Source organism: Orbicella franksi, chromosome 9 (assembly GCF_964199315.1).
Source record: "Orbicella franksi chromosome 9, jaOrbFran1.1, whole genome shotgun sequence".
NCBI classification, from domain to species: domain Eukaryota; kingdom Metazoa; phylum Cnidaria; class Anthozoa; order Scleractinia; family Merulinidae; genus Orbicella; species Orbicella franksi.
This window is the reverse complement of record NC_138153.1, coordinates 355,019-378,110: the sequence shown is the minus strand read 5'-3', so window position 1 is coordinate 378,110 and position 23,092 is coordinate 355,019. Positions and strand designations below refer to the sequence as shown.

The following is a 23,092-nucleotide window of genomic DNA, read 5'->3' as shown; positions in this document are numbered from 1 at the left end:
TAATTGGTCGTAACATTCCATCTGCCTTCCAGCCGTTGAGTATCATCTATGGCAGAGAAGATGAGCCTTGGGCTGAAGAGTATAAGTTCGGTTGGACAATCATCGGTCCTGTGTGTCTACACAAGAGAGAAGATAGTGTGAACTGTGCGACAGTTAATCGCATTACGATACAGCGAGAAATCCCTCAGAACCACTTCAATGTGCCGACTAGCAACAGTTCCAAAGAAGTTTCTGTGATCTCCTTTGCCACAAGGCACTACATTAAAGATGTTACCTCGCCCCAGCAAGTCAGAGAAATGATGCAATTGGACTACAGTGAACTTCACCACACCCGAAACATCCCTGGCACCGAAAAGAGTGAGTCCGTGGAAGACAGGCGTTTCTGTAACATTCTCACTACCAGCATCCACAAGAATCAAACGGGAAATTGGGAAATGCCTTTACCATTCAAAACAGATGATGTGACTTTGCCAAACGATCGTGAACAATGTCTGAAAAGGCTACTTGACATCAAGAGGAAAATCCTTAAAAATGGCAAGACACTAAAACATTACACTGAGTTCATGCAGAAGATCTTTGACAAGAACCATGCCAGTCTCGTCCCACCAGAGGAACTGGAGACCAATGCTGGGAAAGTCTGGTACCTGCCACATTTTGACGTCTACCATCCCAAGAAACCAGATCAAATACGAATAGTCTTCGATTGCAGCGCTGTCTTCCAAGATCAGTCGCTCAACAGACATCTCTTGCAAGGACCAGACATGATGAATGGTCTCGTTGGTGTACTCTCAAGGTTTCGAAAAGAAGAAACCGCAGTAACATGCGACATCGAACAGATGTTTCACAGTTTTCATGTTAACCCAGAACACAGAAACTTTCTGAGATTTCTATGGTTTAAAGACAATGATCTGAATGGCCAAATTTGTGAATATCGGATGAATGCCCATCTCTTCGGAGCCATCTCTTCGCCAGGCGTCGCCAATTTTGGTCTAAGAGCCACAGCTGAAGCCGGTCGAGAGCAATTTGGCCAGGCAGCTGCAGACTTTCTTCAACGAGACTTCTACGTTGATGATGGATTAAAGTCCTTTGTTACACCTGAAAGTGCTATCGATATCATCAGGAACACGAAAGCCATGTGTGCAGCCGCTAACTTACGCTTACACAAATTTGCTAGTAACAGTAAGACCGTACTGGAAGCCATGCCCGCTGAAGATCGTTCCAAAGACCTGAAGGATCTTGATCTTCGTCACGACATCTTACCTGTCCAGCGTTCACTGGGTACCTACTGGTGCATTGAATCTGATACGATTGGATTCCGCATAGAACTTAAGGATAAACCTCTCACCCGCAGGGGAATTCTTTCAACCGTGAGTTCGGTGTACGATCCGTTAGGGATAGTGGCACCAGTCATCTTAGTGGGAAAACAGTTACTTCAAGAACTGTGCCATGACGGCATCGATTGGGATGACCCCGTACCAAGCCATGTCCACTCACAGTGGGAAAAATGGAGGTCAGAACTACCTCTCCTAGAGAAAATTATGATTCCAAGATGCGTCAAAGCCCCCGGGTTTGGTGAACCAATCGTTTTAGAGTTACACAGTTTCTCCGATGCCAGTGATGTAGGACTTGGCCAAGTAACTTACCTCCGACTTGTAAACAGCTCGAACCAGGTACACGTCAGTTTCCTAATGGGGAAGGCTCGAGTTGCACCACTGAAGCCAATGTCAACTCCACGGCGTGAACTTACTGTTGCAGTAATTTCGGTCAACGTGGTCTCCATGCTCAGCAGAGAGCTCAACTACAAAGATCCAGTAGAAGTATTTTACACGGACTCCTCCGTCGTTTTGGGTTACATACGTAACGAAGCGAAGCGTTTCCATACGTATGTGGGAAACCGTGTACATCACATCCATGAAAGATCAAAACCAGAACAGTGGCACCATGTTTCCAGCGCTAGCAACCCAGCTGACGTTGCCTCACGAGGCACAACCGCCAAACAACTTGCAGAACATGAACTGTGGTTCAAAGGCCCGAGTTTCTTGTGGGAAACAGATGTGATTGTGGTGAACTCGGATCCAGTCCCTGATCTGAGCCCTGAAGATGCGGAAGTAAAGAAAGTCAATACAGCTGTCCTTATCTCCAACCAAGTCAGGCCTGAAAACAAAGAAGAGAAAGCCTTTCCAGAAGTTTTAGAGTTGGAACGCTTCACTCATTCATCGTCCCTCAGTCGCCTGAAAAGAAGCATTGTTCGCATCCAGAGATTGATTGAACGGAACCGTCCCAACAAACAGTACAATTCAAGGCCTGTTTCTGGTCCTCCAACCGTGGAAGAAATGCGCGTAGCAGAAGAAGTAATTTTCAAGTCAGTACAGTTTTGGTACTTTGGCAAGGAGATTCAAGTACTCCAAAACCATAGCGGCAAAGATCCCATGTTCCGGAACCGCCAGAATGCTCACACCAGAAATGAAAAGTTGAAGCAAACCAGTTCACTCTTTAGGCTTGACCCATTTCTTGGCGAAAAAGGAATGCTCAGAGTAGGGGGCCGACTCCAGAAAGCTACCTTAGCGTATGAAGTTAAACATCCCATTGTTGTGCCCAAGAAGAGTCACATAACTGAACTTCTGATCAGACAGTACCACAGTCAAGAACAACATCATCAAGGCTGCGGTATGACGCACAATGCACTTAGACAAGCCGGTTATTGGATTATAAACGGACGTGCCTCTGTTTCACAGCAGCTCCGAAAGTGCATCATCTGTCGCAAGCTCCGCGCACCCGCCCAAGTCCAAAAGATGGCGAACCTTCCTGAAGAACGTGTTACTCCAGCTTCACCTTTCACATACTCCGGTATGGACATTTTCGGCCCTTGGTACATCAAAGAGGGCCGGAAAGAGCTAAAGCGCTGGGGACTAATCTTCACTTGCCTCAGTTCCCGGGCTATACATCTGGAAACCTTAAACTCAATGGAAACTGATGCATTCATTAATGCACTCAGACGATTCGTCAACCGAAGAGACAAAGTCCGTGAATTGAGATGTGATCAAGGATCAAACTTCATAGGAGCGAAAAATGAGCTCAACGTTGCGCTGAGAGAAGTAAACGTCGATTCTGTTAAGAACTTCCTCCTAACCCAAGATTGCGACCTCATCGAGTTCAAGATGAACGTGCCATGCGCATCCCATATGGGCGGCATATGGGAGCGACTTATTCGTACTGTACGCTCAGTCCTGGCCGGTCTCCTAGATGACCACGCCCAACAGCTTGATGACGAGACCCTTCGAACTCTGTTTACTGAAGCAGAAAACATCGTGAACAGCCGCCCGCTCACTGTGGACAATTTATCAGATCCAGAGGCACCTGAGCCAATCACTCCAAATCATCTGCTTACTCTCAAGGCAAAAGTAGTATTGCCCCCTCCGGGCAATTTCTCGCGACCGGATCTCTACTCAAGACGGAGATGGAGAAGGGTTCAATACCTGTCAGATCAATTTTGGCGCCGCTGGCAACGAGAATACTGCTTGCTACAACAGAAACGCCAGAAATGGAATGATGTCAGTCCTAACAGCCAAGTTGGTGATATTGACGACTGATTCAGTGTGCTGATGAAGAAACCTTTATTACCGGAGTACGACCCCGTCGGGGAGCCTGAACTGTTCCTTCATATAGGAATGATTGACATTGATAGAACTTATTCTGTTTGATATTTGTTACTGTAACTTCATACATTCTTACAATGTATGAGGGGAGCCATGTAACGCCTTCTCAGTCGTTCAGTGTTGCGTTACGCATCCCGTCATCCCCTAGTTCTAATACGGGACTTAAAAAAAAAGGGTTCCTCGTGCTAGCGAAACGTTTTCGCAACGTCCGTGTATTTTCAGTGTGTATTTGTAGCTTCGTTACCTGTTTACTCAAGCTTCACCCGAAGCCATTCCCGAGTACGTTCCATTACAGTCTTTGACAATCTTATCCGGACATTGTGGTAAGGAAATCCTGTCATGCCTTACTTTGAACTTTAACATGTTCAAGCTGTAATAATTCGTCCCAACACCGTGGAAAATAAACCGGAGTAGAACTGTTAGACGTGTGGATCGTACCAATGTTTCTCGCGCCCCGTTCTGCATAGAAAGGCGGCCGCTACAGTCAAAGACTAGTGAACACTCGAAAGAACCTCATAAGCATCATGCAATCGGAAGAACAGAAAGGAGATAAACACGAAGACACCGGCATTGGGTTGACCTTCGCTTCAAAACAAGATGTCACCGAACCGGACAAGGAAACAGAAATTCCCAGGTCAACATCAGAAGAGCCTATCACTTCGACAGGAACGAAGGTTAGTCCTTTTCCTATTGCTTCGTTCGAAGAACCTTCGTTTAATTCAAATGAAGTCGAAATTTTGCCCAGTGATACAGACAATCTCGAGCACGATGGTAGTGAAACTAGATCCAGGACCCTCACGTCCAAAGGAAGAGAATATCAATGTGATTTAAAGAAAAAAGCCGCGTTAGCCTGTGACCGCGAGCTACGAGCAAAGTTAAGAAGTTTTGAAGGTTTTGTGCGTGATTGTAAAAGCCCTGATGAAATCAGAAGGGAAATTGCACAAACAGCTAGAGATGTAGACGAAGTCCAACAAGCTTTTGATGATTGGATTGAATTGTCAGACGAGACTAGCGAATGTCAGCGTGCCTCGAATAAACAGTCATACATATATGACGCCTGGAAAATTGCACACACTACTGCCGTGCAAGAAATTAAAAGGCTTGAAGAGGATAGTAAATCTATTTACTCACGAAAGTCAAGCCGATCGCGAACCTCTACTAAATCAGGGTCCAGCAAAAGTTTATCCAGGGAGACTCTTATTGCCTGCCAGGCCAAAAAGGCTGCTCTAAAAGAGAAACTCAAGTTCTCACCAGTCATCGCAGAACAAGAAAGTAAGTTAGAGCAGTTAAGGATACAAAAAGAACTTGAAGAAATCGCAGCCCAAGAAGCTGTATACAAAAAAGCGATCGACGAAGAGAATCAACTAGATGACGAACAACAACCTTTGCTGCCCACTACTCTGCACGATCCTATTGGTGCCTTTCTGAACTACCACGAGGAAGCCGGGTTGACCTCCACACCAGAGGCTCCCATCTTAACATCTTCTACCCCAGTAACGCCAGCAACAAACAATGTATCGGTCACATCTTCGTCACCTTCAATTCACGTGCTACACCCTCAACCAGAGCCTCCAACCTCACACAACGCACCGCCCCAAGCACCACTGGTACCGCCAGTTCAAGAACCCAGGAGAACCCTGTGTCCATTTTCATCTGTTTACACTACCACCAGCTTCAGCATTGGAGGTCAGCGCCCCCCGATTATTCCAGCAATCACCACTGCACAGTCAGAGTACCATCCTTCTACACCAAAGGGCTTCTGTGGGAACCGTCCAGCCTTCTTTCCGCCACCTGTAACCCCGTTTCTTTCAGTATCGCAAAGCTACACAGCCCAACTTACGGATACCCTTGCGAAGATTACCCAGTTACAGCGACTACCTGGAGAAGGGTTCAATACCTGTCAGATCAATTTTGGCGCCGCTGGCAACGAGAATACTGCTTGCTACAACAGAAACGCCAGAAATGGAATGATGTCAGTCCTAACAGCCAAGTTGGTGATATTGTCCTTATTCGCGATGATTCCTCCCCTAGAAACCAGTGGCCACTTGCCAAAGTGACGGAGGTCTATCCCAGTGAAGATGGGCTTGTACGCAAGGTCCTCCTCCTTGTCACCAAGTCTGGAACAAAGAAGTTCTTTGAAAGACCTATCCACAAGTTGGTCCTGATTTACCGTCCAAATGAAGATGAAAGGGACGACTGATTCAGTGTGCTGATGAAGAAACCTTTATTACCGGAGTACGACCCCGTCGGGGAGCCTGAACTGTTCCTTCATATAGGAATGATTGACATTGATAGAACTTATTCTGTTTGATATTTGTTACTGTAACTTCATACATTCTTACAATGTATGAGGGGAGCCATGTAACGCCTTCTCAGTCGTTCAGTGTTGCGTTACGCATCCCGTCATCCCCTAGTTCTAATACGGGACTTAAAAAAAAAGGGTTCCTCGTGCTAGCGAAACGTTTTCGCAACGTCCGTGTATTTTCAGTGTGTATTTGTGTATTTGAACTTTAACATGTTCAAGCTGTAATAATTCGTCCCAACACCGTGGAAAATAAACCGGAGTAGAACTGTTAGACGTGTGGATCGTACCAATGTTTCTCGCGCCCCGTTCTGCATAGAAAGGCGGCCGCTACAATAAGATGTCAGTGAAATGGACACAGGTAAAATTAGTGCACGCCCGGTCTCGAGCTTCTAGGTCGAAATATAGCCCCCCTTAATTTTAAGACTGAAAGAGTAGCCGAGACCGCCTTACGCGCATCGTGATTTTGGGCCACTTTTGCTCGATTTCCCGGAAGTTGGCGAATAATTTAAAGTCCCGGGGACGCTAAACTAACTCCCGATGACCTTGCTTTGCAGTTTAATGAACACAGCAAAACATTCTGAACGCTCACCTTTGAGCTTCAGTGCCGCAATATAGCCCTACTTAAATTTAAGACTGAAAGAATAACCGAGAGCCCGTTACGCGCATCGTAATTTTGATCAACTTCGGCGCCATTTCCTGGAACTTGGAGAATATTTTCCAGTTCCGGGGACTCTAAACTAACTCCTGATTGCCTTGGTTTGCAGTCAAATGGACACAGCAAAACTTTTTGAACGCTCACTTTCGAGCTTGTGGGCCTCAATATAGCCACACTTCACTTTAAGACTGAAACACTAGGCGAGACCGCGTTACGCGCATCGTGATTTTGAGCAACTTCTGCTCGCTTTCGTGGAACTTGGGGAATATTTTCCAGTCCCGGGGACTCTAAACTAACTCCTGATGGCCATGGTTTGCAGTGAAATTCACACAGCACAAGTTTTTTAACGAACACTTTCGAGCTTTTAGGCCGAAATATAGTCCCACATTACTTGCGACTTAAAGAGTAGCCGAGACCGGCGTGCGCGCATCGTGATTTTGACCAACTTCGGGTCGATATTCCGGAACTTGAGGTATATTTTCCAGTCCCAGGGACTCTAAACTAACTCTTGATGGCCTTGGTTTGCAGTGAAATGGAGACAGCGAAACTTTTTCAACGCTCACCTTCAAGCTTCTGGGCCGAAATATAGCCCACTTTACTTTAATACTGAAAAAGTAGCCGAGACCGCCTTACGCGCATCGTGATTTTGACAAACTTCGGGTGGATTTCCCGGAGCTTGGGGGATATTTTCCAGTCCCTTGGACGCTAAACTAGGTGCCGATGGCCTTGTTTTGCAGTGAAATGGACACAGCAAAGCTTTTTGAAGGCTCACTTTCGAGGTTGTGGGCCGAAATATAGCCATACTTCACTTTAAGACTGAAACAGTAGCCGAGACCACGTTTCGCGCATCGTGATTTTTATCAACTTCGGCTCGATTTCCCGGAACTTGCGAAATATTTTCCAGTCCCTGGGACTCTAAACTAACTCGTGCTGGCCTTGGTTTGCAGTGAAACGGAAACAGAAAAAGTTTTTGAACGCATACTTTCGAGCTTCCGGAGTGAAAGAGAACCCCACTTCACTTGAAGACTGAAAGAGTAGCCGAGACCGCCTTACGTGCATCGTAATTTTGAGCAACTTCGGCTCGATTTGCCGGAACTAAGGGGATATATTCCAGTTCTGAGGACTCTAAACTAATTCCTGATGGCCTTGGTTTGCAGTAAAATGGAGCCAGCAAAACTTTTTGAACGCTGAATTTCGAGCTTCTGGGCCAAAATATAGCCCCCATTACTTTAACACCGAAAGAGTAGCCGAGACCGCCTTACGTGCATCGTGATTTTCACAAACTTTGGGTTGATTTCCCGGAAATTGGGGGATATTTTCCAGTCCCGGGGACTCTCAACTAACTCCTGCTTGTCTTGGTTTGCAGTGAAATGGACACAGCGAAAGTTTTTGAACGCACACTCTCGAGGTTCTGGGCCGAAATAGAGCCCCATTTTACTTTAAGACTGAAAGAGTAGGCGAGACCGTCTTGAGCGAATCGTGATTTTGACCAATTTCGCCTTTATTTCCCGAAACTTGGGGGATATATTCCAGTCAAAGGGACTCTACAGTAACTCCTGATGGCCTTGGTTTTCAGTGAAATGGACAGAGCACAACTTTGCAGCTTCTGGGCAGAAATATAGCCCCACTTTACTTTAAGACTGAAAGAGTAGATGAGACCGCCTTACGCGCATCGTAATTTTGACGAACTTCGAATAGATTTCCCGGAACTTGGGGGATATTTTGCAGTCCCTTGCACGCTAAACTAAGTCCTGATGGCCTTGTTTTGAAGTAAAATGGACACAACAAAACTTTTTGAACGCTCACTTTCGAGCTTGTGGGCCGAAATATAGCCACACTTCACTTTACGACTGACACAGTAGCCGAGACCACGTTACGCGCATCATGAATTTGATCAACTTCGGCTCGATTTCCCGGGACTTGGGGGATATTCTCCAGTCCCGGGGTCTCTAAACTAACTTCTGATGGCCTTGGTTTGCACTGAAAGTGACAGAGCAAAACTTTCTAAACACTCACTTTCGAGCTTCTGGGCCGAAATATAGCCCCACTTCACTTTAAGACTGAAAAACTAGCCAAGACCGTCTTGCGCGCATCGTGATTTTGACCAACGTCTTCTCGACTTTCCGGAACTTGGGAGATACATTGCAGTCCCGGGGACTCTAAACTAACTCCTGGTGGCCTTGGTTTGCAGTAAAATGGAGACAGCAAATTTTTTGCAGCGCTCACTTTGGAGCTTCTGGGCCGAAATAAAGCTCCACTTCACTTTAAGACTGAAAGAGTAGCCGAGGCCGCCTTAGGCGCATCGTGATTTTGACCAACTTAGGCTTGAGTTGCCAGAACTTAAAAGATATTTTCCACTCTCGGGGACTCTAAACTAACTCATGATGGCCTTAGTTTTCAGTGAAATTGAGAGACGAAAACTTTTTGAACGCTCGCTTTCGAGCTTCTGGACCGAAATATAACCCTACTTCACCTTCAGACTCAAAGAGTAGCCGAGACCGCCTTACGCGAATCGTTATTTTGACCAACTTCTTCTCGATTTCGCGGTACTTGGAGGATATTTTCCAGTTCCGGGGACTGTAAACTACTTCCTGAGGGCCTTGCTTTGCAGTGAAATGGGCACAGCATAACTTTTTGAAGGCTCACTTTCGAGCTTCTGGGCCAAAATATACAGCCACGTCACTTTAAGACTAAAAGACTAGCCGAGACTGCTTTACGCGCATCGTGATTTTGACAAACTTCGGCTCGATTTCCCGGGACTTGGGGGATATTTTCCAGGCCGGGGGACGTTGAACTAACTCCTGATGGCCTTCGTTTGCAGTTAAATGCACAAAGCGTAACTTTTTAAAGATTCACTTTCGAGCTTCTGAGCCGAAATATAGCCCCACTTTACTTTAAGACTGAAAGAGTAGCCGAGACCGTCTTACGCGCATCGTGATTTTGACCAACTTCCGTTGGATTTCCCGGAACTTCGGGGATATATTCCAGTCCCGGGGACTCTAAACTAACTGCTGATGGTCTTGGTTTGCAGTGAAATGGACACAGGACATTTTTTTGAACGCTCACTTTCAAGCTTCTCGGCCGAAATATAGCCCTACTTCACTTTAAGACTGAAAGAGTAGCCGAGACCGCCTTACGCGCATCGTAATTTTGACCAACTTCGGCTCGATTTGCCGGAAGTTGGCGAATATTTTCAATTTCCGGGGAAGCTAAACTAACTTCCGGTGGCCTTGGTTTGCAGTTAAAATGACACAGCAAAACTTTTTGAACGCTCACTTTCGAGCTTATGGCTCGAAATATAGCCCCACTTAACTTTAAGACTGAAAAAGTAGCCGAGACCGCCTTACGCGCATCGTGAATTTGGGATACTTCGGCTCGATTTCTCGGAAATAGGGGGATTTTTTCCAGTCCCGGAGACTCTAAACTAACACCTGATGGCCTTGGTTTCCAGTGAAATGGACACAGGAACACTTTTTGAACGCGCACTTTCGAGCTTGCTGGCCGAAATATAGCCCTACTTTTTTTTAAGACTGAAAGAGTAGGCGGGAGTGCCTTACGCGCATTGTGATTTTGAGGATCCTCGGCTCGATCTGGCGAAACTTGGGAGATATTTTCCAGTCCCAAAGTCTCTAAACTCACTCCTGATTGTCTAAGATGTGAGTGAAATAGACACAAAAATTTTTGAAGCCTTACTTTCGAGCTTCTGGAGTTAAATCTAAGCCCACTTTACCTTAAGACTGAAAGAGTAGCCGAGACCCCCTTAAGCGCATGGTGATTTTGACTTACTTGGGGTGGATTTCCCGTAACTTGGGGGATATTTCCAGTTCCTTTGACGCTAAACTAAGTCGTGGTGGCCTTGTTTTGCATTGAAATGGAGACAGCAAAACTTTTTAAACACTCAGTTTCGAGCTTCTGGGCCGAAATATTGTCCCAATTCACTTTAAGACTGAAAGAGTAGCCGAGACCTCCGTACGCGCGTCGTGATTTTGACCAACTTCGGTTAAATTTCCCGGAACTTGGGGGATATTTTCCAGTCCCGGAGGACTCTAAACTGACCCCCGACGTCCTTGGTCTGCAGTAAAATGGTTACAGCAAAACTTTTTGAACGCTCACTTTTGAGCTTCTGGGCCGAAATATAGCTCCACTTCACTTTAAGAGTGAAAGAGTAGCCGAGACCCCCTTACGCCCATCGTAATTTTGACCAACTTCGGCTCGATTTCCCGGAAGTTGGGGGATATTTTCCAGTCCCGCGAACTCTAAAGTAACTCCTGATGGCCTTGCTCTGGAGTGAAATGGACACAGCACAACTTTTTGAACGCTCACTTTCGAGCTTCTGGGGGGAAATATTGCCCCAGTTCACTTCAAGAATGAAAGAGTAACCGGGACCGCCTTACGCGCATTGTGATTTTGACCAACTTTGGCTCGATTTCCCGGGAAATGGGGGATATTTTACGGTACCGGGGACTCTAAAGTAACTCCTGATTTCCTCGGTTTGCAGTGAAATGGACACAGCACAACTTTTTGAACGCTCACTTTTGAGCTTCTGGGCCGAAGCATAGCCCTACTTCCCTTTAAGACTGAAAGACTAGCCGAGACCGCCTTACGCGCATCGTGATTTTGGGCTACTTCCGCTCGATTTCCCAGAACTTGGGAGATATTTCCTAGTCCCGGGCACTCTAAATTAACTCCTGATGGCCTTGGTTTTTAGTGAAATGGACACAGCCAAACTTTTTGAACGTTCACTTTCGAGCTTCTGGGCCGAAATATAGCCCCACTTCACTTTAAGACTGAAAGAGTAGCCGGGACCGCCTTACGCGCATGCTAATTTTGTCGAACTTCGGCTTTATTTCCTGGGACTTGGGGGATATTTTCCAGTCCCGGAAGCTCTAAACTAACTCCTGAATGCCTTGGTTTTTAGTGAAATGGACACAAGTAAAAGGAGCGCACGCTCGGTTTCCAGGTTGTAGGCCGAAATATAGCCCCACTTTATTTTAAGACTGAAAGTGTACACGAAACCGCCTTAAGCGCATCGAAATTTTTAGCCACTATGGCTCGATATGCCAAAACTTGGGGGATATTTTCCAGTCCCAGGGACTCTACCCTAACTCTTGATGGCCTTAGTTTTCAGTAAAATGGTCACAGGTAACAGGAGCGCATGCTCGGTGTCGAGCTTCTGGGCCGAAATGTAGCTCCAGTTCATTTTAAGACTGAAAGAGTAAACGAAACTGCCGTACGCCTATCGTAATTTTAAGAAAGTATGGCTCAATTTGCCGAAACTTGGAGGATAGCTTCCAGTCTGGAGGATTCTAAACTATCTCCTGACGGACTTAGTTCTTAGTGAAAGGGACACAGGTAAAAGGAGAGCACGCTCGGTCTCGAGCTTGTAGAACCGAAATATAGCCCCACTTCATTTTCGGAGTAAACAAGTAGCCGAGACCGCCTTACGCGCATCGTGATTTTGAGCATCTTTGGCTCGATTTGCCGGAATTCGGGCAATATTTTCCAGTCCCGAGGACTCTATGTTAACTCCTGATGAACTTAGTTTTCAGTGATATGTACACAGGCAAAAGGAGCGCACGCTCGGTGTTGAGCTTCTCGGCCGAAATATAGCCCCCCTTCATTTTAAAACTGAAAGAGTAGCCGAGACCGCCTTCGGCGCATCGTGATTTTGAGCAACTTTGGCTCGATCTGCCAGAATTTGGGAAATATTTTCCAGTGCCAAGGACTCTAAACTAAGTCCTGATGGCCTAAGATGTCAGTGAAATTGACACAGGTAAAATTAGCGCACGCCCGGTCTCGAGCTTCTAGGTCGAAATATAGCCCCCCTTAATTTTAAGACTGAAAGAGTAGCCGAGACCGCCTCACGCCATCGTGATTTTGGGCCACTTTTGCTCGATTTCACGGAAGTTGGCAAATAATTTAAAGTCCCGGGGACGCTAAACTAACTCCCGATGACCTTGCTTTGCAGTTTAATGAACACAGTAAAACATTCTGAACGCTCACCTTCGAGCTTCACTGCCGCAGTATAGCCCTACTTAAATTTAAGACTGAAAGAATAACCGAGAGCCCGTTACGCGCATCGTAATTTTCATGAACTTCGGCGCCATTTCCTGGAACTTGGAGAATATTTTCCCGTTCCGGGCACTCTAAACTAACTCCTGATTGCCTTGGTTTGCAGTCAAATGGACACAGCAAAACTTTATGAACACTCACTTTCGAGCTTGTGGGCCTAAATATAGCCACACTTCACTTGAAGACTGAAACAGTAGCCGAGACCGCGTTACGCGCATCGTGATTTTGAGCAACTTCTGCTCGCTTTCCTGGAACTTGGGGAATTTTTTCCAGTCCCGGGGACTCTAAACTAACTCCTGATGGCCATGGTTTGCAGTGAAATTCACACAGCACAAGTTTTTTAACGAACTCTTTCGAAAATTAGGCCGAAATATAGTTCCACATCACTTACGACTTAAAGAGTAGCCGAGACCGGCGTGCGCGCATCGTGATTTTGACCAACTTCGGGTCGATATTCCGGAGCTTGGGGGATATTTTCCAGTCCCAGGGACTCTAAACTAACTCTTGATGGCCTTGGTTTGCAGTGAAATGGAGACAGCAAAAGTTTTTGAACGCTCACATTCAAGCTTCTGGGCCGAAATATAGCCCACTTTACTTTAATACTGAAAAAGTAGGCCAGACCGCCTTACGCGCATCGTGATTTTGACAAACTTTAGGTGGATTGCCCGGAGCTTGGGGGATATTTTCCAGTCCCTTGGACGCTAAACTAGGTGCCGATGGCCTTGTTTTGCAGTGAAATGGACACAGCAAAGCTTTTTGAAGGCTCACTTTCGAGGTTGTGGGCCGAAATATAGCAATACTTCACTTTAAGACTGAAACAGTAGCCGAGACCACGTTTCGCGCATCGTGATTTTGATCAACTTCGGCTGGATTTCCCGGAACTTGCGAAATATTTTCCAGTCCCTGGGACTCTAAACTAACTCGTGCTGGTCTTGGTTTGCAGTGAAACGGAAACAGAAAAAGTTTTTGAACGCATACTTTCGAGCTTCTGGAGCGAAATAGAACCCTACTTCACTTGAAGACTGAAAGAGTAGCCGAGACCGCCTTACGTGCATGGTAATTTGGAACAACTTCGGCTCGATTTGCCGGAACTAAGGGGATATATTCCAGTTCTGAGGACTCTAAACTAATTCCCGATGGCCTTGGTTCGCAGTAAAATGGACCCATCAAAACTTTTTGAACGCTCAATTTCGAGCTTCTGGGCCAAAATATAGCCCCCCATTACTTTAACATTGAAAGAGTAGCCGAGACCGCCTTACGTGCATCGTGATTTTGACAAACTTCGGGTTGATTTCCCGGAAATTGGGGGATATTTTCCAGTCCTGGGGACTCTCAACTAACTCCTACTTGTCTTGGTTTGCAGTGAAATGGACACAGCGAAAGTTTTTGAACGCTCACTCTCGAGCTTCTGGGCCGAAATAGAGCCCCATTTTACTTTAAGACTGAAAGAGTAGGCGAGACCGTCTTGAGCGAATCGTGATTTTGACCAATTTCGCCTTTATTACGCGAAACTTGGGGGATATATTCCAGTCAAAGAGACTACAGTAACTCCTGATGGCCTTGGTTCTCAGTGAAATAGACAGAGAACAACTTTGGAGCTTCTGGGCAGAAATATAGGCCCACTTTACTTTAAGACTGAGAGAGTAGATGAGACCGCCTTACGCGCATCGTAATTTTGACGAACTTCGAATGGATTTCCCGGAACTTGGGGGATATTTTGCAGTCCCTTGGACGCTAAACTAAGTCCTGATGACCTTGTTTTGAAGTAAAATGGACACAACAAAACTTTTTGAACGCTCACTTTCGAGCTTGTGGGCCGAAATATAGCCACACTTCACTTTAGGACTGACACAGTAGCCGAGACCACGTTACGCGCATCATGAATTTGATCAACTTCGGCTCGATTTCCCGGGACTTGGGGGATATTCTCCAGTCCCGGGGACTCTAAACTAACTTCTGATGGCCTTGGTTTGCACTGAAAGTGACAGAGCAAAACTTTTTAAACACTCACTTTCGAGCTTCTGGGCCGAAATATAGCCCCACTTCACTTTAAGACTGAAAGAGTAGCCGAGACCACCTTACGCACATCGTGATTTTGACCAACTTCGGCTCGATTTACCTGAACTTGGGGGACATTTTCTAGTCCCGAGGACTCTTAAGTAACCCCTGATGGCCTTGGTTTGCATGGAAATGGATACAGCAAAACTTTTTGAACGCTCACTTTTGAGCTTCTGGGCCGAAATATAGCCCCACTTCACTTTAAGACTGAAAGAGTAGCCGAGACCGTCTTACGCGCATCGTGATTTTGACCAACGTCTTCTCGAGTTTCCGGAACTTGGGAAATACATTCCACTCCCGGGGACTCTAAACTAACTACTGATAGCCTTGGTTTGAAGTGAAATAAACACAGTAATTTTTTTTGAGCTTTGAACTTGTGGGCCGAAATAGAGCACCACTTCACTTTAAGACTGAAGAAGTAGCCGACATCGCCTTAAGCGCACCGTCATTTTGACCAACTTCGGCTCGATTTGCCGGAACTTGGGGGATATTTTCCAGTCCCGGGGACTCTAAACTAACTCCTGATTGTCTTGGTTTTTAGTGAAATTGACACAGCGAAACTTTTTGAACGCTCACTCTCGAGCTTCTGGACCGAAATATAGCCCCACTTTACTTTAAGACTGAAAGAGTAGCCGAGACCGTCTTGTGCAAATCGTGATATTCACCAACTTCGGGTCCGTTTCCCGGAACTTGGGGGATATATTCCATTTCCGCGGGCTCGAAACTAACTCCTGATGGCCTTGGTTTTCAGTGAAATGGACAAAGGAAAGCTTTTTGAAGACTCTCTTTGTAGCTTCTGGGCCGAAATAGAATCCCACTTCACTTTCAGACTGAAATAGTAGCGGAGACCGCCTCACGCGCATCGTGAGTTAGACCAAGTTCAGCTCGATTTCACGCAACTTTTGGGATATTTTCCAGTCCGGGGGACTCTAAACTAACTCCGGATTGCCTTGGTTTGCACTGAAATGCGCACAGCATAAATTTTTGAACGCCCACTTTGGAGCTTCTGGGCCGAAATATAGCCACACTTTACTTTAAGACTGAAAGAGTAGCCGAGATCGCCTTACGCGCATCGTGATTTTGACTATTTTCGAACCGATTTCTCGGAACTTGGGGGATATTTTCCAGTCCCGGGGACTCTAAACTAACTCCTGATCGCCTTGCTTTGCATTGAAATGGACAGAGCAAAACTTTTTGAACGCTCACTTTCGAGCTTGTGGGCCGAAATATAGCCACATTTTACTTAAAGACTGAAACAGTAGCCGAGACCGCATTTCGCGCATCGTGATTTTGATCAACTTCGGCTTGCTTTCCCGGAACTTGGGGAATATTTTCCAGCTCGCAGACCCTAAACTAAGTCCTGATAGCCTTGTTTTGAAGTGAAATGGACACAGCAAAACTTTGTGAACGCTCACTTTCTAGCTTGTGGGCCGAAATATAGGCACACTTGACTTTAAGACTGAAAAAGTAGCCGAGACCACGTTACGCGCATCATGAATTTGATCAACTTCGGCTCCAATTCCCGGGACTTGAGGAATATGTTCCAGTCCCGGGGACTCTAAACTAACTCCTGATGGGCTTGGTTTGCATTGAAATGGACACAGCACAATTTTTTGAATGCACACTTTCGAGATTCTGGGCCGAAATATAGCCCCACTTCACTTAAGACTGAAAGAGTAGCCGAGACCGCCTTGCTCGCATCGTGAGTTTGACAAACTTCCGGTCGATATTCCGGAACTTGGGGGATATTTTCCAGTCCCAGGAGCTCTAAACTAACTCCTCATGGCCTTGGTTTGTAGTGAAATGGACAGAGCAAAACTTTTTGAACGCTCACCTTCGAGCTTCCTGGCCGAAATAAAGCCCCACTTTACTGTAAGACTTAAGGAGTAACCGAGACCACCTTACGCGCATTGTGATTTAGACAAACTTCGGGTGGATCTCCCGGAACTTGGGGAACATTTTCCAGTCCCTTGGACGCTAAACTAAGTCCTGATGGCCTTCTTTTGCAGTGAAATGGACACAGCAAAACTTTTGGAACGCTCAGTTTCGAGCTTGTGGGCCGAAATATAGCCACACTTTACTTTAAGACTGAAAGAGTAGCCGAGACCGCATTTCGCGCATCGTGATTTTGATCAACTTCGGCTCGCTTTCCCGGAACTTAGGGAATATTTTCCAGTCCCGGGGACCCTAAACTAACTTTTGATAGCTTTGGTTTGCAGTGAAATGCACACAGCAAAACTTTTTGAACGCTGACTTTCGAGCTTCTGGACAGAAATATAGCCCCACTTGACTTTAAGACTGAAAGGGTAGCCGAGACCGGTTCGGGAGCATCGTGATTTTGACCAACTTCAGCTCGATTTACCAGAACTTGGGGAATATTTTCCAGTGTCAGGGACGCTAAACTAACTCGTGATGGCCTTGTTTTTCAGTCAAAGAACACAGCAAAACTTTTTGAACGCTCACTTTCGGGCTTCTGGGCCGAAATATAGCCGCACTTCACTTTAAGACTGAAACAGTAGCCGATACCGCATTTCGCGCATCGTGATTTTGATCAACTTCGGTTCGATTCCCCGGAACTTGGGGAATATTTTCCAGCCCCTGGGACCCTAAACCAACTTTTGATAGCTTTGGTTTGCAGTGAAATGCACACAGCAAAACTTTTTGAACGCTCACTTCCGGCCTTCTGGCCCGAAATATAGCCCCACTTCACTTTAAGACAGAAAGAGTAGCCGAGACCACTTTAGGGGCATCGTGATTTTGACCAACCTCGGCTCAATTTCCCGGACCTTGGGGCATATTTTCTTGTCCCGGGGACGCTAAACTAACTCCTGATGGCCTTGGTTTGCAGTGAAATGAAAACAGCAAAACTTTTTGAACGCTCACCTTCGGGCTTCTCGCCCGAAATATAGCCCCACTTCACTCTAAGACTGAAAGAGTAGCCGACACTACCTTACGCAAGTCGAGATTTTGACCAACTTCGACTCGATTTCCCGGAAGTTGGGGGATATTTGCCAGTCCCGGGGACTCTAACCTAGCTCCTGATGGCTTTGGTTTGCAGTCAAATAAACACAGGGAAACTTTTTGAACGCTCACTTTCAAGCTCCTGGGCAGGAATAAAGCCTCACTTCACTTTAAGACTGAAACAGTAAGCGAGACCGCCTAACGCGCACCGTGATTTTGACCAACTTCGGCTAAATTTTCCTGAACTTGGGGGGATATTTTCCAGTCCCGAAGACTCTTAAGTAACTCCTGATGGCCTTCGTTTGCATTGAAATGGATACAGCAAAACTTTTTGAAGCTCACTTTTGAGCTTCTGGGCCTAAATATAGCCCCACTTCACTTTAAGACTGAAAGACTAGCCAAGACCGTCTTGCGCGCATCGTGATTTTGACCAACGTCTTCTCGATTTTCTGGAAGTTGGGAAATATTTTGCAGTCCCGGGGACTCTAAACTAACTCCTGATGGCCTTGGTTTGCAGTGAAATGAACAAGGTAACACTTTTTGAACGCTTATTTTCGAACTTCTGGGATGAAATATAGCCCCACTTCACTTTAAGACTGAAAGAGTAGGCGAGACCGCCTTACCTGCATCGTGATTTTGAGCAACTTCCGCTCGATTTCCTAGAATTTTGGCGATATTTTCAAGTCCCGGACACTCTAAACTAACTCTTGATGGACTTGGTTTGATGTGAAATGGACACAGGAACACTTTTTGAACGCGCACTTTCGAGCTTGCTGGCCGAAATATAGCCCTACTTCTTTTTAAGACTGAAAGAGTAGGCGGGTGCGCCTTACGCGCATTGTGATTTTGAGGATCCTCGGCTCGATCTGGCGAAACTTGGGAGATATTTTCCAGTCCCAAAGTCTCTAATCTCACTCCTGATTGTCTAAGATGTGAGTGAAATAGACACAAAAATTTTTGAAGCCTTACTTTCGAGCTTCTGGAGTTAAATCTAAGCCCACTTTACCTTAAGACTGAAAGAGTAGCTAAGATCCCCTTAAGCGCATGGTGATTTTGACTAACTTCGGGTGGATTTGCCGTAACTTGGGGGATATTTCCAGTTCCTTTGACGCTAAACTAAGTCGTGATGGCCTTGTTTTGCAGTGAAATGGACACAGCAAAACTTTTTAAACACTCAGTTTCGAGCTTCTGGGCCGAAATATTGCCCCTATTCACTTTGAGCCTGAAAGAGTAGCCGGGACTGCCGTACGCGCGTCGTGATTTTGACCAACTTCGGTTAAATTTCCCGGAACTTGGGGGATGTTTTCCAGTCCCGGAGGACTCTAAACTGACTACCGACGTCCTTGGTCTGCAGTAAAATGGACACAGCAAAACTTTTTGAACGCTCGCTTTTGAGCGTTCTGGGCCGAAATATAGCTCCACTTCACTTTAAGAGTGAAAGAGTAGCCGAGACCCCCTTACGCCCATCGTAATTTTGACCAACTTCGGCCCGATTTCCCGAAACTTGGGGGATATTTTCCAGTCCTGCGGACTCTAAAGTAACTCCTGATGGCCTTGCTCTGGAGTGAAATGGACACAGCACAACTTTTTGAACGCTCACTTTCGAGCTTCTGGGGGGGAATATTGCCCCAGTTCACTTTAAAAATGAAAGAGTAACCGGGACCGCCTTACGCGCATCGTGATTTTGACCAACTTTGGCTCGATTTCCCGGGAAATGGGGGATATTTTCCGGTACCGGGGACTCTAAACTAACTCCTGATTGCCTCGGTTTGCAGTGAAATAGACACAGCACAACTTTTTGAACGCTCACTTTTGAGCTTCTGGGCCGAAGCATAGCCCTACTTCACTTTAAGACTGAAAGACTAGCGGAGACCGCCTTACGCGCATCGTGATTTTGGGCTACTTCCGCTCGATTTCCCGGAACTTGAGAGATAATTTCCAGTCCTGGGCACTCTGAACTAATTCCTGATGGCCTTGGTTTTCACTGAAATGGACACAGCCAAACTTTTTGAACGTTCACTTTCGAGTTTTTGGGCCAAAATATAGCCCCACTTCACTTTAAGACTGAAAGAGTAGCCAGGACCGCCTTACGCGCATGCTAATTTTGTCGAACTTCGGCTTGATTTCCTGGGACTTGGGGGATATTTTCCAGTCCCAGAAGCTCTAAACTAACTCCTGAATGCCTTGGCTTTTAGTGAAATGGACACAGGTAAAAGGAGCGCACGCTCGGTTTCCAGGTTGTAGGCCGAAATATAGCCCCACTTTATTTTAAGACTGAAAGTGTACACGAACCCGCCTTAAGCGCATCGAAATTTTTAGCCACTATGGCTCGATATGCCAAAACTTGGGGGATATTTTCCAGTCCCAGGGACTCTACCCTAACTCTTGATGGCCTTAGTTTTCAGTAAAATGGTCACAGGTAACAGGAGCGCGCGCTCGGTGTCGAGCTCCTAGGCCGAAATATGGCCCCAGTTCATTTTAAGACTGAAAGAGTAAACGAAACTGCCGTACGCCTATCGTAATTTTAAGAAAGTATGGCTCAATTTGCCGAAACTTGGAGGATAGCTTCCAGTCTCGAGGATTCTAAACTATCTCCTGATGGACTTAGTTCTTAGTGAAATGGACACAGGTAAAAGGAGAGCACGCTCGGTGTCGAGTTTGTAGAACCGAAATATAGCCCCACTTCATTTTCGGAGTAAACGAGTAGCCGAGACCGCCTTACGCGCATCGTGATTTTGAGCATCTTTGGCTCGATTTGCCGGAATTCGGGCAATATTTTCCAGTTCCGCGGACTCTATGTTAACTCCTGATGAACTTAGTTTTCAGTGATATTTACACAGGCAAAAGGAGCGCACGCTTGGTGTTGAGCTTCTCGGTTGAAATATAGCCCCACTTCATTTTAACACTGAAAGAGTAGCCGAGATTGCCTTACGCACATCGTGATTTTGGGCCACTTTTGCTCGATTTCCCGCAAGTTGGCGAATAATTTAAAGTCCCGGGGACGCTAAACTTACTCCCGATGACCTTGGTTTGCAGTTTAATGAGCACAGCAAAACATTCTGAACGCTCACCTTCGAGCTTCAGTACCGCAATATAGCCCTACTTAAATTTAAGACTGAAAGAATAACCGAGAGCCCGTTACGCGCATCGTAATTTTCATCAACTTCGGCGCCATTTCCTGGAACTTGGAGAATATTTTCCAGTTCCGGGGACTCTAAACTAAATCCTGATTGCCTTGGTTTGCAGTCAAATGGACACAGCAAAACTTTTTGAACGCTCACTTTCGAGCTTGTGGGCCTAAATATAGCCACACTTCACTTTAAGACTAAAACAGTAGCCGAGACCGCGTTACGCGCATCGTGATTTTGAGCAACTTCTGCTCGCTTTCCTGGAACTTGGGGAATATTTTCCAGTCCCGGGGACACTAAACTAACTCCTGATGGCCATGGTTTGCAGTGAAATTTACACAGCACAAGTTTCTGAACGAACACTTTCGAGCTTTTAGGCCGAAATATATATAGTCCCACATCACTTACGACTTAAAGAGTAGCCGAGACCGGCGTGCGCGCATCGTGATTTTGACCAACTTCGGGTCGATAATCCGGAACTTGGGGGATATTTTCCAGTCCCAGGGACTCTAAACTAACTCTTGATGGCCTTGGTTTGCAGTGAAATGGGGACAGCAAAACTTTTCGAACGCTCACCTTCAAGCTTCTGGGCCGAAATATAGCCCACTTTACTTTAATACTGAAAAAGTAGCTGAGACCGCCTTACGCGCATCGTGATTTTGACAAACTTCGGGTGGATTTCCCGGAGCTTGGGGGATATTTTCCAGTCCCTTGGACGCTAAACTAGGTGCCGATGGCCTTGTTTTGCAGTGAAATAGACACAGCAAAGCTTTTTGAAGGCTCACTTTCGAGGTTGTGGGCCGAAATATAGCCATACTTCACTTTAAGAATGAAACAGTAGCCGAGACCACGTTTCGCGCATCGTGATTTTAATCAACTTCGGCTGGATTTCCCGGAACTTGCGAAATATTTCCAGTCCCGGGGACTCTAAACTTACTCGTACTGGTCTTGGTTTGCAGTGAAACGGAAACAGAAAAAGTTTTTGAACGCATACTTTCGAGCTTCCGGAGCGAAATAGAACCCTACTTCACTTGAAGACTGAAAGAGTAGCCGAGACCGCCTTACGTGCATCGTGATTTTGAGCAACTTCGGCTCGATTTGCCGGAACTAAGGGCATATATTCCAGTTCTGAGAACTCTAAACTAATTCCTGATGGCCTTGGTTTGCAGTAAAATGGACCCAGCAAAACTTTTTGAACGCTCAATTTCGAGCTTCTGGGCCAAAATATAGTCCCCCATTACTTTAACACTGAAAGAGTAGCCGAGACCGCCTTACATGCATCGTGATTTTGACAAACTTCGGGTTGATTTCCCGGAATTTGGGGGATATTTTCCAGTCCCGGGGACTCTCAACTAACTCCTACTTGTCTTGGTTTGCAGTGAAATGGACACAGCGAAAGTTTTTGAACGCTCACTCTCGAGCTTCTGGGCCGAAATAGAGCCCCATTTTACTTTAAGACTGAAAGAGTAGGCGAGACCGTCTTGAGCGAATCGTGATTTTGACCAATTTTGCATTTATTTCCCGAGACTTGGGGGATATATTCCAATCAAAGGGACTCTACAGTAACTCCTGATGGCCTTGGTTTTCAGTGAAATGGACAGAGCACAACTTTGGAGCTTCTGGGCAGAAATATAGCCCCACTTTACTTTAAGACTGAGAGAGTAGATGAGACCGCCTTACGCGCATCGTAATTTTGACGAACTTCGAATGGATTTCCCGGAACTTGGGGGATATTTTGCAGTCCCTTGGACGCTAAACTAAGTCCTGATGGCCTTGTTTTGAAGTAAAATGGACACAACAAAATTTTTTGAACGGCCACTTTCGAGCTTGTGGGCCGAAATATAGCCACACTTCACTTTACGACTGACACAGTAGCCGAGACCACGTTACGCGCATCATGAATTTGATCAACTTCGGCTCGATTTCCCGGGACTTGGGGGATATGTTCCAGTCCCGGGGACTCTAAACTGACTTCTGATGGCCTTGGTTTGCACTGAAAGTGAGAGAGCAAAACTTTCTAAACACTCACTTTCGAGCTTCTGGGCCGAAATATAGCCCCACTTCACTTTAAGACTGAAAGAGTAGCCGAGACCACCTTACGTACATCGTGATTTTGACCAACTTCGGCTCGATTTACCGGAACATGGGGGATATTTTCCAGTCCCGAGGACTCTTAAGTAACCCCTGATGGCCTTGGTTTGCATTGAAATGGATACAGCAAACCTTTTTGAACGCTCACTTTTGAGCTTCTGGGCCG

At 46.1% G+C, this 23,092-nt stretch overlaps 1 protein-coding gene across 1 annotated transcript; it reads left to right on the top strand.

Moving 5' to 3' along the window:
• Positions 1 to 504: 504 nt before the first annotated feature.
• Positions 505 to 3,590, top strand: LOC145496625 (uncharacterized). Its single transcript, XM_081476331.1, has one exon. The coding sequence runs from the start codon at positions 564 to 566 to the stop codon at positions 3,588 to 3,590; it is 3,027 nt and encodes a 1,008-aa protein (XP_081332457.1). The 5' UTR covers positions 505 to 563.
• Positions 3,591 to 23,092: the final 19,502 nt, after the last annotated feature.